Here is a 17,407-nt window from a genome sequence, read left to right on the forward strand (position 1 = left end):
ATTTGTTTCATAGTTTTTATAACACTAACCCACTCTCACTACAGACACTCAGCAGAAGGATAACTCCTGCCTTTGGAGCTGGGTAGTATCTGATCCCTCTTCCAAGTGTATTTCAGAGTCTCTCAAGCACTGCGTTACATGCAGATCCCACATCTGCCAGTTCTCGGTAGGACCCCACCTGCCTGGGATCTGCAAATGGCTCTGTCCTGGTGCTCCTGGCTGCTCTTTTACACCTTCCACTCCTGCTGCTCTCAAGCTACATTGTTTTTTCCATGCACAAGTGTGGCAGTAAGGCAAAGGATTTAGAATATTTAAACTAAACTTGAATTATAAATGAGAGGAAATCAGCAAACAGTTTTGAATATATTTGGCCTTTTTACTTTTGCCACTCCTTGGACTCCGAGTTTGGTTTAAATCACTAACCAGGCAGAGCTTCTGGCCTTGGGCTGCATTCTGGGTTCTTCCAATGGAGTCCTCTCTCACTGGGAGCAGGAGCTCCCTTTTAAAATTATCTCAGTCAACATACGCTTGTTGTGTGGGGAAATTCTAGACTCTGTCCACTCTCTCCTGACTTCATATAGGAAGAGACCTACAAGATTGTGTATTGGTAAGTCTGGTTTTGTAGTATCCAAGACTTACATAATATGAATTCCCAGTTTCACATCCATTTTACAGCCAGAACTCATGTCGTGGTTTAGCCTCAGACGGCAACAGAGAACCACGTGCCGCTCGCTCGTGCCTTCCTAATACAGGAAGAATCGTAAGAAAAGGCAAGACTCTTGGGTTGAGACAAAGGCAGTTTAACAGAACAGCAAAGGGAACAGGCAAACAACAACAACAACAACAACAACAACACGGATAGGGGAATATACAAACGCGATTACAGAACCACCACTCCCCCGCCGCTCGCCGCTCGCCAGCCAGACCCAGGCTGCCCCAGCCCGCTTTTAAGCAGCAACTTCCTGCCCCCTCCCCCGGCAGCTCAGGGTGGGCGTGGCTCACATGGCATGGAATACCAGGAAAAGTTAACCCTATCCCCACCGGAACCAGGACAACTCATAAAAAACTATAAGCAAAAAATACATACTAGAACAGTGGAGATGCCTCAACTAATTTTTAACTATCTAGCTGCAGCAACGCTGAACTCAATGAGGCCTAATTTATCCTCTTCTTTGGCCCACCGTGAGCTCAACTCTGCTACTTCTAGTACTGCATTTAAGCATTTACTGTAGTGCAATCTGCAACCTAGATATCCCACAGACTTTTCTGAATTATTAAGTCCTTGTTGCAAATTCTATACTCCACAATAAAGATTACCATCATTCATGTGTCTATGCCAATACCGCATCTAAATTGGTTTTTTGGGGAGTGGTCATAGTAATTCACAAGAAAATAAGTCGGTAACTTTCTAGTTTGGGTCATTGGAGAACTGAATTTTGCAAGTTGGTACGCTGACCTTTTCGTTTTGGCATGTTCACAGTGACAAACAAGATAGTTGCTTGGTCTAAAGATGATTCTTTCTATTTAAGAACTTTTCCACCCTGCCATGCAATTTCCAATAAGTGTATTTGTTTGTTAGCTTCAAGCCATCCCAGACCAATATATTGTGAATATGCAGGCACTTTTTTATCTGTTAAGGGTAGGTAGCAAACCGATTATAACCATTAGTCTATTATATTATCTATAGTAATTCTTATTGTCATTCTATAAACATTTCTGATAGACTAGGTTAGACTCTCCCAGACTATATGTTCTTGTTATATGGGTTTGTTTTTTTTATCACTAGGCAGGTACCATACACAATATACCCATTCTGTAAATTCACATCCATGTCTTCTGTTAAAAAGAGAAAACACCACCAATGAGGAACTGGTGGCATTAGAGATATGACGTAGGAAAACCAGCAGAAGATTCCCTATAATGCTCTGTGTAAACACTTTTGCCTATCACTGTCTATCTGGCTATCAAATTGACACTGAAAAGTCAGTATTAGGTGCAATAGTGAGGTCTGTAATTAAAACACACCATTAGCCATGATTAATTGACCTAAATGGAGAAATTACCTGGTCATATGTATAGTAATTTTGGAGTTAGGTTATTTATCCATACCATAGTAAAAGCCTCAATCTCTTTTCACAATGACATCAGCACTTGAACTGCTAAATCCTGTGGTGATCAGTGTAAGTTAGATTCTTAAATGTATGCTTTTTAAAAATATAAATCTGAATTACTCAGACATTTTAAATCATTTCACTTACACTGTCTTTGGTGGAAGCGTATTAAAAAACACAAGTCAAAATATTTTGAAATTATGAAATCTCACAGTTTTACTCAGTACAGATAGGAATTTTGTTTGCATGATAAAATCTAAAAAAGGAACAAGAATACATGAATACTAATGATATGCAGCTGCACTACTGAAGGTGTTTATGAAATTGTTTTGATCAGTGCTTTATTAGGCTGTTTGATTTACTAAGCTTTCACATTCATAGAACATAATGGTACTGTAGCTTATACCATGTACTGTTGTCGAGGAACATTAATAATTTGTTGGTAAGTTCTCTTCTACCTTAGAAATCAGTAAGCTCTCTGAAACTCCAATTATCTTCCTAATATTCTTACTTAACCTTTAATGATGATGTATGGGTTTCCTTTGTTCTTAATAACAGTTTGGTATCGACATACTGTTTTTGAGAGCACTCTTTCTTCCCAAACTAGCAAAGATCTGAATGATTGACATCCATTGGTGTATTTAACACACTTTAAGCCGATGCTTTATCCTTTAAAGTAGACAAACGTACAGCCATGTGACAAAGAAACAGGTATTCCATATCCAGATGATCCATATAGCATAGCATTAGTAGCAGTCACAAACTAAAATGAAAAGATTTTTTCATCATGGCAGAACCCCCCTGCCCCATCCCAAACCTTAGGCATCTGCTCAGTAAGATCCAAAATCTGGAAGGTGATACAGCTCATGTGTGGAGCACGCACTTACAGGTTCCTTGGACTCCTGCAAAAGTGCCAGGTCCCCAACAAACTCCTAGCATCTCTACAGCTTTCATCACCAAATAATTCTGTTTATCTTTTTCCTTACAATTATGAAAAGAGAAAGTGGAATTATAGTGAAGGATTTTTTCTGGTGGAAAAGGTATGAATAAAGCATTTTATAGATAGATGTATAGATAAATGGGACATAAGCCTTGATATTCACTTAGTGGGAAAAAATATTTTTAGGATAATTTTATTCCTGGGTTTTGTTTTGGTGTTTGGTTTTTGGGGTTTTTTTGTTTGGTTTTATTTTCACAATGGAGTATTTGATTGTCCACATTCTTCTGAATTTTTTCCTAACACTTCAGCTAAACTCCAGTGTTTGTTAGTAGGCTAATAATGGGAACTAACATACAACTCTAGTGCAACCTGATGCTTAGTAAAGATAGATTTTAGCTTCTAGTTTCCTGGAGGTTAATGTGGAATTAACAATTAACAATTAACAACGAAATAAGGTTAACCAAAGGAGGTTTCTTTAGTTTATTTTCAAAAGATCAGAAAGAGTGGCTGACATAAGAGTTCAACTACATAAATGGGTGCTGCAGAGGGGAAAGGAGTAATCAGTTCCTCTCACCCGTTGCAGGTAAAATGAGAAGTTACAGGCTTAAAATATAGTAAGGGAGATTCAACTCTAAGGCAAACTTCACAGTGGTAGGATAGTAAAGAACTGTAGTAGAGCGGGAAGTGGTGGAACCCATTGTCTTCCAGCTGTGTTTTTCTGTGGTTACCATGAGAGGTTGCCATGGCTTTCATTTTGCTGCAGGACAAGAAAGTCCCGCCCAAAAACTTCCCTTGAAGTCCCAGTATTTTGTCTTCCTAAACTGTATAAAGGAATGAGACATATCACTGATTTTGGAGTCTGTGCAAAGGGTCTCTGTTGGCATTCCAGACGTTACATGTTAGATGGATCTACTTCACTATTTCCTTGTTCCAAGACAGGTGAGTTCCAAGACAGACGGCTCACCAGCACTGCATTGTCATTGCTGAAGTGCATTAAGGCAGAGACATCTAATTTCAGTAGAGGGAAAGGGGGAAATTCTTATGGTCATAATTTCTTTAATAGGTTACTTCAAAAATAAAAGGCTGTGAGAAAATTGTTTTCCTTTGTTCTCCTGTTGTCTCTGCATCATTCTGTTTCTTTTCCTCTTTGTTGTTTTACCCACCTGTATATTCTGGACTTTGTAAAGCTAAGCTTCCGCTCCACAGTTCCCAGCATTTGGACTATGTACAACAGAATCTGAGGGGCATACTTCAAGTATACAGCAGACTGAGCCAAGGTCCTTCCAGATTTGTTAATAGAAAACTAAAGAATCTGAGGAATGCAACAGGAACCAGATTTGTTGTCCCTTTATCTAGTTTCATGGTCCTTTCTCACAAGGACAGAATACTAGTACTAGCTCTCAAGCATTTACCAGTTATTAGTCTTGGAGGTCAACTTGTCTAAATTTTGAAAAAAGGAAACTTGCTTTCAGAGTGTCATCTGAGTTTCTGGTATGTTGGCTGTGTATTCTATTTGCTATTTTGAAGGCTGAGGGAAGACCCAGGCAGTCTCCTTCCTTTGTTCAATGGTAGGGAGTGACTACCAGGCATCCTGTATTTAAGTTTTTAGAAGGGAAAAGGCTACACTGTTCTCTTCTGCTGTTTCTGTGCCACCCCTGTTTTTCTTTTCTGTGTCTGCAGTGGCAGTCTACTAGATTGCAGTTTGTACTTTCTGCTCCCCTTCTCCCATGGGTAGTACCCTCCAGGCTATTTTTTCTGCCTTTCTCTTTATAGCTTTTCTAATTCAGATATATGAAGGTTTAGCTCCTGGTAAATTTGGTTACTTGTAACCCCATACATACCTCTGTCTCCTTCGGTTATGCCACAATAAGGATAATTTCGAGTGATGATAGGTGGCCTCACAGGCCTACCAAGCAATTTTCTATGCCCTTAGCACCTGAAAGAGAGCTTCATGAAAAGCTCTCTCTGTGTCTGCATACCAAATTCACGCTGAGAAGGTGGCGAGAAGGTGGCATCATTTTAGACAACAGTGTCACGCTGCTCAGAATTATTTTTCTTCCCTGACTAAGCATGTGTTTTAATAACACTGACTTGAGAAGATGAATCTCGAGATAACCCCATTATTACATATATTCATTGTAAATAGTAATTCAGAGGGACTCAACATGCTACATTGAAATCAACCCATTCTGTGTCAAACTTATTCCTTACTTCCATAGTCTTGTTTCCACATATTGCATTGCTCTTGACAACCTTCCAGCTCTAGCTGGCCTTTCAGAGCTGTCTTCCAACAATGGAAGGAAAAACAGACTTCTTGTGCAGAGTGACACGTAAGCTAAATTATTTCTGTGATGACCGAAATCTAGCACAAACTCAGCGCTCACAAGTTCACCTTTGAAGCTGAAATGTGCAAGAAGTCAGGAGTATGTAAAGTTGGATGTAGGTGCTGATTGTAGCAATTCATTTATACTTGAAATGAGAGCATCTTCCTTTCTATTAAACAAAATTTTGTTCTTATTCTGAACAGCTCCCGTATATAGAGGTAGTGCGAAGGTGAAAGAGTCAGGCTGGGTCTTAATCTTGTCTGTACTGTATCTACCTGTTGTGTGGAGCTCACAGACATTGAGATTGTGTCTGAACTGCACTGTGGGAAGGTATACCTGTTTCAATGAGAAATATCTGAACTCATAAACTGAAAATTTCCCCTATTTTTAGTGCCAGTTTGATCTTTCATTTACGCTGAGCAAATGTTCACCTGTAATATCTGTTCGGTGCTATTAAAGTGAACCATAGCATCTTGAGTTTCTTCACTGGGTCCGTAAAAGAGGAGTGCACCACCAGCATGGTTAACCTGCTACGGAACTGAATCAGGTGGACTCTGCAAGCTAAATTAAGGCTGAAGATTGCAGACTACACAGTTTGGTGTTAGGTTGTGTGTAAACAGTGTGTATAAACAGATAAAAACCCCAGAAGTGTTGTATGAGGCAGACAGAGCCCACGACACGCTATAAGGGGAGAGTGGGTGGAGAGCATTCATTAATGTAATGACTCAGAATCTGTGAACTGGGAGGTTATGCATTTGAAAGAGGTAGGTGAAATAAATTTTTTATTTGTTTACATATTCATTCAGTTTTTTAAAGATCAGAAGATCAGATTTATGACGTCACAAGTATTTTGTTACTGGGGAGAGGAAAGCTGCAGCAATGCAATTTAATTTAACTTGTAGACTGGCAATATATGTACCTTTCACTCTAGTGAGTAGTTCCAGTCTTTAGATGAGAAGCTAAGACATTTTTAAAGATGTAGCAGTGCTCTCATTGCCTCAAAAATCTTACACTGTGCTTTGTGTAGATTTTGAGAGTGCTTAGAAACATTAGGATAATCGCAGCTACTTGTTTATGAAACGTTGCCTCAAGAGGACAGCATGTTTCAGAGGGTTTTTCCAGGTGTTCTTAAGATATTGGCTTTAATCCATAAAGCTTTCAGTTATTTGAACCATGCCTTCTCCCTCTCACTTCTACACAATTAAGAGCATAAACAGTTGGCATTAAATCCATCTTGATTTAAAAGGGAAGATCCTCTTATCAGGGAATTTACTGTAAGTGGGGACAGACTCTGCTACTTCACTACCTCCTGGCCACCTGCTTTGCCTATAAGTATGTGGGTTTGATATTCTTCTCGGAAAGCTGAATATCTCCCCACCCTCTTTCATATTTTTTGAGAGATGATAACAATATAGTGTAACTGTGTGAGAGCTATCGTGGATTTATTATTTTAGGTGGTGAATATTATTATGTACCCTGTGGACAGTCAATTATATGTGGCATATACTGTGGATTTTATATTTTGTCTGCTTTAAAAATTTCTTGAAGTGCCTAGAGCCAGAGATAGGTGCTTAAGTTGTAACTTCAAATAAATAAATACATTAAATAAATAATTGAAGCAGGCAGCTTCAGATAATAAAGAGAGCTGGCTCCTGGGTAGAAAACACTGTAAGTCTTAAACCAGCAGAATCTTTAATAAAGAAAATGAAACAAAAGCCCCAAAGAATTTCTTCTCTGCAAATAAAAACCAAACCCCAAACTAACAGGATTTATGCTTGGTGAATTAGAAGCTTCATTATATATGGTACAAAACTAATTACTAGGGAGCATTTTATTTACCTCTAATTTCTATTTAATAGCCACTGCACTTGTCATTGCAGGTATGGTTACAAAAGTATGGCTACCTTCCACCAACTGACCCCCGAATGTCGGTGTTGCGCTCTGCAGAAACCATGCAATCAGCTATAGCTGCCATGCAGCAGTTCTATGGCATTAATATGACAGGAAAAGTGGACAGGAACACAATTGAGTAAGTAACCAGTACTGAACTGCTCTTGACTTTTCTGTTTCAAGCAGGGTGAAATAGAACTGGAAAAACTTTATAAGACATGAAGCAGGGTGACCGTGATATCCAAATAGCGTTGCAGCTTCAGATGGGGAGTTAAAGTGTTTCTCTCCTTGCCTTTTTTTTTCCATCATCTGTATTTCATGGAAGCAGGTAGTCACTTGCCTGTTGTCTGCCTTTGGGCATGTGACTGTAAAGAAAATGTTTTAGGGTTAACTAAAGACAGGGCCAAAAGGTTATCGATGTGGAAGTGGAAAAACCTATTCAAAATTGGCAAAAATTCACGAAGTGTTTCACAGTGAAAGAGTCTTTTCTTACTGGAAAATCTTCAGTGTAAATTTCCTTATGCTCATTGAAAAAAAATTTAGCACGCTCCACTGGCCCATTCATTTAATGGTTTCCAGTAACAAAAGACCAGGTGTGGTCATTTTAATATGCAGTAAAATTGGATTAGTATTGCATGACCTTTGCAATTCTGAAGATGTGTGAGGCCAGCAGTGTCTGATTTTACTGACAGACTGAACACAGAGAAACTTTGTGAAACAGAGCTAGTAAAAGACACTTCCAAACAACTCTATTCTATGCAAACATTTAAAAGGTGCCAGGAAAATGAAAAAAAAAATAAAAAATTGTACACAATTAAGAAAACGTATCTGGGATTAAGATTTGAAGTGCTTGTTGGACTCATTCCACTTAAAATGCAATAAAGATTATTTTATGATTTTAGAAAAAGTTACTTTGCTTGAAAAGCAAACAATAACAAAATAGTACATATCCAACATTTACTTTGTTGAAATATATTTCTACTACCTCTCAAAAATGCTTTTTGGGGGGAGGGGAAATAATCCTCCTTCATTTGCCATTTACCAGCCCCAACCAAATCTGAGGTGTTGTTATTCTTTTTTTGGTAAAGTAGCTGATGCAAATTATTTTTCTATCATTTGGAGTTTAGGGAAGAGGCTACCCAAAATGCAGGCAGGATTGGAAAAATCATTTTATTCCACTGGCACATGCATTATTGCATTGAAAAGCAATAAAGCAAAGCAGATTTTAGGGCTGCCCTAAGGGGAGGTGAGTTGATCACACATCCCTCAGTTTAGGAATTTAAAGGGCCTTAGAACATGCAGTGCAATAGCAGTAAACGCCTTGTGAGAGCCACGCTCAAAACTATGTTTATGATCCAGTCTGCAGGGTGGAGAGACTAGGCTCTTTATATAGCTGCAGTGATTGATCCTTGAGGGGAGAGCTCTGCTATACCAGTCACTAGTAGCCTTTTAAAGACACATTAGTGGCAGCTTTGTAAGAGGCAATATATTTCACTAAAAGGAAAATAATCTGTTCACAGTTAGCAGTACAGAGAAGATAGAAAGCGGTAACCTAAGGGAAAGCGGGGGCCATCTCTTAGTTAAGAGTATCAGGTAGTGAGTGGAAAAAAATCAAAGCAACCCAAAACTTTAATTGCAAAGGGAAGTGGTTTATGTTTGCTAAATTGGGCTTGTTGACCAGCATGTCAGTAAGGTAGTCTTCACTTCTTCTGGTATGTAAGAGGAATCCATCTATGCAACAGTTCAAAACATTAATTTTACAATCTGGTGGATATTGAGTCTTCCAAATCTCTTTGATGCATTATTTTCTTCTACAGAGAAAGATATATTAAAGCATGGCAATTCTTACATACAAATAACTCATGCTGGATGAATTCTGCATTTGCTTACACATTTGGAGTTGCATTAACTTGAGTCAAGTTGGGAACAGAACTGATTCTTAAAGATTTGTCACATTTGCATTGGTGTTAAGAAAACAAATAAACTCATTAAACTAAACTGTGGCCTCAAGTTACCATTAATTAAGACCACTGAATATTCTTGGGAGATATGACTATATAACAAAGGATAATTTTTTATTTTCAGTCGTTCATTTTTAGCAGTATTTCGTAAATGTTTGAAATAATTTTCCCTTTCATATACACAAAAAATACATATACTCTATTTTGGCCAGAAATAAGTGACAGTTTACCGTTTGTTTCTCTGTGATTAATGTCTTATAATCACATACAATGCTGGGATTAAAAATAAAGAGTACCACAGGAACCTCATAAAAACAATATGTTCTCATCTTGTGCATGAGGATTTACCTGCTTCTCTAGCATGTTTTGAGAAGAGATTACGAGTGCCTCTTGTCTTCAGAAGGACAAATAATTAAAAGAAGTTATAGTAGTAACTTGATAGGAACAAACTTTGGGGATATTAACAGAGAAATAATGTCCTGCAGCATCATCATCAAAAGTCCCCTGGGGGATTTTGTTGCTCTGAAAAAAAGATAATCCCTCAATGAGCATTTTGGTATGCATAAATATGAACAATATTCATCTTCCCCCTACTACTCACCATTCACTTGTTTCTGCTATATTTTTTTAATTTGTTTCCCAAGTGGCTTGAAAAGCATGATGCATGCTTATTGCTGGGGATAAGGAAAAGTGAGTAGTAGATTGAGACATCATTATAATGGCATAAAAAATATGAGGGACATTCTGAATCAGGGCCAGTCGATCTGAACTGTGCCTGGCAGGATCATGGAGCAGGTCCTCCTGGAAACTATACTAAGGCACATGGAAAATAAGGAGGTGATCAGTGACAGCCAACATGGCTTCACTAAAGGTAAATTGTGTCTGAAATTTGGCTGCCTTCTGCGATGCGGTTACAGCGTTGGTGGATAAGGAAAAAGCAACTGACATCATCTCCCTGGACTTGTGCAAAGCATTAGACACTGTCTCGTCCAACATCTTGTTGCTAAATTGGAGAGACATGGATTTGATAGATGGACCACTCCGTGGATAAAGAATTAGCTAGATGGTCGCACTCAAAGAATTGCAGTCAATGGCTCAATGTCCAAGTGGAGACCAGTGATGAGTTTGCCAACAATACCAAGCTGTGTGGAGCGGTTGACACATTGGAGGGAAGGGATGCCCTGGGCCCCTGCCCCAGGAGGGACCTGGACAGGCTTGAGAGGTGGGCCTGTGCAAACCTCATTATGTTCAACAAGGCCTAGTGCAAGTTTCTGCACGGGGATCAGGGCAATGCCAAGCACAAATTAAGGCTCTGTGGAGAATGGATTGAGAACAGCCCTGAGGAAAAGGACTTGGGGGTGTTGGTTGATGAGAAGCTCAACATGAGCCAGCAATGTGTTCTCACAGCCGAGAAAGCCAACCTGATTCTGGGCTGCATCAAAAGAAGCATGGCCAACAGGTTGAAGGAGGTGATTCTGCCCGTCTACTCCTCTCATGAGACTCCACCTGGAGTACTGCATCCATCTCTGGGTCGGCTAACATCAGGAGGACATGGACGTGTTGGAACTAGTCCAGAGGAGGGCCATGAAGATGATCAGAAGGCTGGAGCACCTCTCCTATGAAGACAGGCTGAGACAGTTGGAGTTGTTCAACCTGGAGAAGAGAAGGCTTTGGGGAGACCTTATTGCAGCCTTCCAGTACCTAACGGGGGCCTACAGTAAGGGTGGGGAGGGAATCTTTATCAAGGAATGAAATGATAGCATGAGGGACAGCAGTTTTAAACTGAAAGAGGGGAGATTTAGATTAGATTTATGAAGTTCTTTACTGTGAGTGTGGTGAGATACTGAACAGATTGCCCAGAGAAGCTGTGGATGCCCCATCCCTGGAAGTGTTCAAGGCCAGGCTGGATGGGGCTTTGAGCAACCTGGTCTAGTGGGAGGTGTCCCTGCCCATGGCAGGGGTGTTGGAACTAGATGATCTTTAAGGTCCCTTCCAACCCAAACCATTGTATGATTCTATGGTTCTATGAATACCAGTATCATGATAATGGCAAACCCAAGGAAAACAGTGTCTGACATTTGCATGGGATGCTACAGTATTTTCTGTGATTCATTTATATATTACCAAACACAGTCAATGATTCATTGAAAAGGAGACTTCTGAAAATGAACCCACTGTTGTCATCCCGGTCTTTCACATCCCTAAACCAAACATACTAGGTAGAATAAGACTACTTCTTGTCTTTTCTTAAAACTGCTATACATATTTATTTCCAAAACAAGTTTTGCAGTCTAGAGGACTATATTACAAATTTCTTGGTATACAGGTAGAATGGTTGTGTATAGGATGCTGACTATATCTATGCAATAGTGACAAAGCATTCATTTTATTTTTATGTCATCCTTTATAAATAAATGGCAAATGTGCTTATTTTAATGCTCAGATGAGCTTCTAACCAAGTTTCCTGCAAGGTTCATAATTAAGATGTAATGTGTGATCTCTGACTTTTATATATTACTTGTCAGTCACAGAGTAAGAGTGAACAACAAATTTTGAGGTGTTGAAATTAGCTCAGTTGTCTATTTTATTAGTAAATGTTTTTGTACAAAAGCTATACATAAGATCTTGTACCCTCAGTAAACATTCAATGGGAAGCCTTGCAGGCAAATCATCGTTAGTACTAGGGCAGAAATACAGCATCTTACATCCCTCTTTGACTGCTTCTATTACTTAGAGGAGTGTCAGTAAAGTCTTATAATAGCAGAGTACAGTAGGGAAAAGCAAAGATGTTTAGAAAACATATATCTCTCCTCACAAGAAGTTTAAGGGAACCATTCAGTAGTTTTCGTAAATAGTTGCCTGTTGTTTTTCCAGCCACTAAGCCAAGTTGCACTAAGTCACGTTGAATTCTCCATTTTATTTTCCATTTTTGCTATAACACTGGCAAAAAAAACCCCCAGAACCCAACACCAACAAAAACATTATACAGCCAAAGCAGCAGTTTTGAATAGGGATAAACGAGGGGAATGTTTAACCAAATGTGGGTTTTGTTAAAGTTTTGATTTTGCCTTGGACCAAAACTTTTACCCGAAGGCTTAAGAAGGTGAGGGGACAGAAATAGATTCTTCCTCTTAACCCCCAAAGAACAAAGTATGGTTAGACAAGGGGTTTGAGTTCCGAGAAGTTCAGTTTCAGCTCTCTCTCTCTGCTGGAAGAGCATTACAATTTTGTTGCATATTTTTATTTTAATCTTTTCAGATTTTCTGTGAGTCTAAACTGTTTTAATTCTCTTGACATATATAGCTTCTCAAGATTCAAACTAATGGAGCTAAGAGAGGAATTTGATGTGACATAGCCTACAGATAGAGTACATTAGTCACAATTAAGCCTCTTTATTGAGTACCAATGAAATATTAATTTTTAGGGGCTGCTGCATAAAAGATTTGTACAAGTTCAGAAACAAACATGAAAGAGAGGCAAAGTCATTACCAGTATGCACCTTTTATAAATGAAAAACAAGTATTAAAAAACCCCAAAAAACTCCAAAAATTAATCAAGAACATGGAAGACCTTGATTATATTATGTTAAAAGCATCTTTATTTGGAAGAAAATAGAAATTAATGTTTTATTTCTCAGCTTCCCCCCAGATAGAAGATCATATTACACACTAAGTATCCCCAAATGTCATGAGCATTAACGTTTACTACTGACAGAAGTCTTCCAGTCAGTGTGAGAATAATTACTGTTTAAAAAATAATGTTAATGTATCACAAAAAAAAAAGATGTGAAATTTCTGTGCCAGAAGTTGTTAACATTTTGCCCCATTTCTGTGCTAGAAAATACTGACTCCAATACTAACCATGTAATAATGTGTTAAAAATTCTGACTGCTAAACTTAGCTCAGCTAAGATCGAAGTGATAGATCTGGTGGTAGCCCAACTCAGATATCGCATCTTTCTTTAAATTTTACGTGAAGATAATTTCCCGAAAGCTAGTCAACCACTTGTGCAAAGGCTTCCATTTGATTTACATTGGGGTTTATATTGTGTGTGAACCCCAGTCCCGGTACTTATGGAAGAACAGTAAGAACACTAGTGGGCCAGGCAGCATGACAACATGGAACATCCCCGGCCCATCCAAACCAATAAGGATACAAGCATAATGCTCTTGATAGGTACATACCACTTCAAAATCAATGCAAGAACAAATTGTGACTGCTTGAATTTCATAACATGTTATTTTGGGCCATGTTTTGTTTAGCTAAAAATGGATTGTCAGTAGTTCTAGTAAGATAATACAATGTTGAATTTTGAATTCATGCTACCTACTGTTCTTGACTTTGTATTAAGTCTCAAGTGTAAAACATTTTATGCTAACATTTTCTCTGATGGTATTAAACCGTTGACATAACGTGAGAGATTATTTCAACAACAGCTTTGAAGATTAATTTTGAAATTCACGACTTGGAATATTGACACTTAACTGCCCCTGGCTTGCCACTGAGCAAACCCTGTTATTAAAATAGGTCTCCATCAGTTAAGCTAAATAATTTAAACTTTGGGGTTTTTTTGGGGGGGTAGGGAGGCCTAATTCAATTAATTTAAAGTCATTGCCCTTGAAACAATACAACTATAAGTGATATATTATATTTTTTATACAAGACCCCAATGTTTTTGTACAGTGTTTCTAACAAAATATAATAGTTATTTGTTTTTGCTTTATTCCTTGCTTCTTTCTTTTGATGTAGTGATATCACCTTAAGGTGAGAACACTGATCTTTTGTTACCTCTGTGTCTTTTTCCGCAATGTGCGCGTGCAGTTTTAACAGCATAATTTAAATATAACCTGTCATTAAAATGCATGGTAACTGCATGCCAATCTAACATGCACTGGGGAAAAGTATTGTTGACAATATGTCTAAAAGTTTGCTGAGGTCTGAGCCAATTCTAATCTCTTTTGCTGAAGTGTAAATTCGATATCATTTTACTAAGAGGAATAGAACTGCCCTCTGGTCTGTAACAAAGATCTGCTTCTTTCCTTCTTTTTCTTTTATTATTAGAGCAAATTAAACTTTTCAATGACATTTCATCCCAGAAATCACTAACATCTACTTTGTTGAATTGATGCTTCTTTTTAAAAAACAGAGGAGCCTGAAGTAAAGTTGCAGGGTGTTTCAGCAAATACTGGTGGGGTAAAGTTTTATCGATTTTGCAGTATTGTCTTTGTAGACATTAAGGAAAGAAGATTGTCTTCCTTACAAATACAAATAATAATCAACTGTTTTATGTGCCACACATACTTTGTAATTATTCTGACCAGAAATTAGAGCAAATCACGCTGTGTTTCTTATTTGAAACAGGTAACTATGAGCTCAGTGTCTTCAGTTCAGGCAGTCAGATTCATAAGTTTTGGCTTTTCCACTCGGATTACTTGATGGATGCATCATCCATCAACGTTTTTGCAGGCAATTCCATCGTCTCTATCAGTGCAAGTGGAGTGCAGTGCCATCTTGGTACTATCACTAAAATTTTGTATTTTCCCACAGGCTGGTGAGCTGAACTCCTACTTATACATTTAAACAATAGTTTGCTGTATATCCGTAGCTACAGCATCTATGAAGCGTTATAAATCTGGTTGTACTTCTAAACCTCTTCACATGGATTTATGAAAATGTGTGTGGCTGATTTTGACTGGATTAGCCCATCTCTAAAAGTTCATTCAGTATGCAATATGGTTTCTCTTGTATTCGTAGGTACAGAACTTAGAATGCACATCTCATTCCTTGAGTACAGAACAGAAAAATCAATGATTTCATTAGATCGTGTAGTTTTTTGTACACACACACACACACACACTACTCTTTTGTACTGCGAATATTCAGTGTTTTCTTTTGGACAACACAACAGGTTTTTCTTTGTTTGGCATATATTGAACTAAGAATATCTACTGGAAAAGATGAAAGATGTTTGGCTGGTTGGTTTTTTTGAGTTTTTGTTACCTGCATATCTTTTAAAAATAAGTCTACATTCTGAGATGACATTTCAAATGACTTTGCTGTCATCCAGTCATACATACAAACAGCTGCTGTGTGTATATTTTTTTATGAAACAATGCCTAAATGCCAGTTTAATGGTCAGAAATTCATTCATGCAAGCCTGAATATAGGGTATGACTACTCTTGTGGTAAATACCATCAGAAAACTATAGCTTTTACATCAGTAATTATTTGGCATGATAGAAATAAAATCAAATGAACTGGAAAAGTAACAGAGGAGATTTGTCTTTTACTTATGCAGTGAACGTCTTTGATCCTACTAGCTTCCTGATGGTAAATTGTTCTGCATCTATTCAGCTTATATAAAATAATAACTTCAGCTGATTTTGTTCACTTTTACTCAAACTAAATAACCCCTTACACTACAAGTGAGAAAGGCTTCAATGATACTGCTGTTGAACTCATGCTTTTGCATTAGATATCATCCTAATGTTGACATATTTGGAATGCTGACGAATTTGAAGTTTTTTAAATATTGGAAAACATCAAAATATTGAAGGCTACTGTAAAAATGGAGCATTTCTGTGGAAAGCCTGGTGCTGCTGCAATGGTCTTTTTTCTTGTTTGTGATTTAGAGCTTTTCAGCTTGATTTTGTGCAGAGCAGTAAGTATTCTTAATCAGAATTCTTGAATTAAATATCTCCACTTGGAGCTTACAGTTGCAATGAGATACTCTTCATTGTGTGGACAGAGAGTAAAATAGAAGAACTTAATAGCATCATGAAGTTAGCAGTTTCAGTATCTTCAATTAAAAAAAAAAAAAATTCTCGCAGTTGGCTGGGCTCTATGATTAAAGGAACTTGAGGCTTGTTTAAATATCATGACAATGAGACAAAAGAGAAGGATCCCAGAATACAAAAAATAATTTAGGAACCAGTGATTTGACTAAATCTTTTTGTATATACTTTAACTTCACCTTCAGCAAGCAAGCTAGTAATACGGATCATAATTACCTTGAATGAATCAGAATAAATTATTGACTGAAAGACTTGTGTAGTTGTCAAGTCTTTGTTCAGAGGTTGTAACAAAAGAAAACTAGGAAAAATAGCAGCAAAGCAATTGGTTTCTGAGTGTCGTGGGATGCAATGAAGATTCACAAACTGTACATCTGGTAACAAGGCAACTGTTCCTTTTGCTAGTCATTGCTGCATGTAGACACAAAACTGATAATACTGTGAATTCAAAAAAAGTATGATGTTTTTATTAGTTTGGTGCAGTGGTTATGATTTTTCTTTCCTGTTGCTTTAACTATGTGGTGCTGTTTCTTGCAGCTGGATGAAGAAGCCTCGATGTGGTGTGCCTGACCAAACAAGAGGTAGCTCCAAATTTAACATTCGTCGGAAACGCTACGCGTTAACCGGACAGAAATGGCAACACAAACATATCACTTACAGGTACCAATGATATTCATATAGGTATATAAATGTCACTGGTAGTGCTGACTTTTAATTTAAAGTAAATACAAATTTCTGAATTTTTTTCCAGTATTTTTATAATTTTATTATTAATATGTGATATAAAATTCTGATTTGGCTACCTCTTGAATAAGTATGTATGTGCTGCATAAGAACCAAATTATTTTATTGGATTAAAAGTGCATGCGTTTAGTAACCGGTAAATTCTCAGAAGTTTTCAGCATTGATTTAACACCCTTTTAACCTTACCTTTTAACCCTCTTGGTAACTTCTCAGGGAATATTGCTCTGAAACTAGGAGTGCTGTAATGAAACTCAGATCTCTAATTTAAGTATTTAAAATAGGCTATTGAAAGGAGTCAGTCTCTGCAAAATGTAGGTGCCTACAGGTCTGTTCTAAGTAGATGAATTTGATCATAATTCGGTGAGTCGTTGACCCAACCATTTCCTACCTACGTGATGATGGGCATAGGGGTATGTGCAGAGGTGTACATCTGTATAACTCTTGAGTCTACTGTCAAAACTGATCTTTGCAGGGAAAGTTAGATGCAAACTGTGCATTCGCTAGAGCTCTGCCAACCAAAGAAAATGTCATGTATGTAATATAAAATCGTAATTTGTCAGCAAACCAAGGATTCCAATACAGCCTGTTTGAAAATTTACACAGCCTCATTGGGATTCCTGTAATAGTTTTCAAATTCATTAACTGGT

General features: G+C 37.8%; 1 protein-coding gene across 1 annotated transcript in view; it reads left to right on the top strand.

Moving 5' to 3' along the window:
• MMP16 (matrix metallopeptidase 16) overlaps positions 1 to 17,407 on the top strand; it is a 196,414-nt gene that overhangs the window by 84,699 nt on the left and 94,308 nt on the right. The window contains exons 2-3 of the mRNA XM_054191367.1: positions 7,256 to 7,404; positions 16,554 to 16,676. Of these exons, the coding sequence (XP_054047342.1) occupies positions 7,256 to 7,404; positions 16,554 to 16,676 (272 nt within the window). The remainder of the gene's footprint in view (positions 1 to 7,255; positions 7,405 to 16,553; positions 16,677 to 17,407) is intronic.

The sequence above is a fragment of the Rissa tridactyla genome, chromosome 2 (assembly GCF_028500815.1).
Source record: "Rissa tridactyla isolate bRisTri1 chromosome 2, bRisTri1.patW.cur.20221130, whole genome shotgun sequence".
In the NCBI taxonomy this organism is placed as follows: Eukaryota; Metazoa; Chordata; class Aves; order Charadriiformes; family Laridae; genus Rissa; species Rissa tridactyla.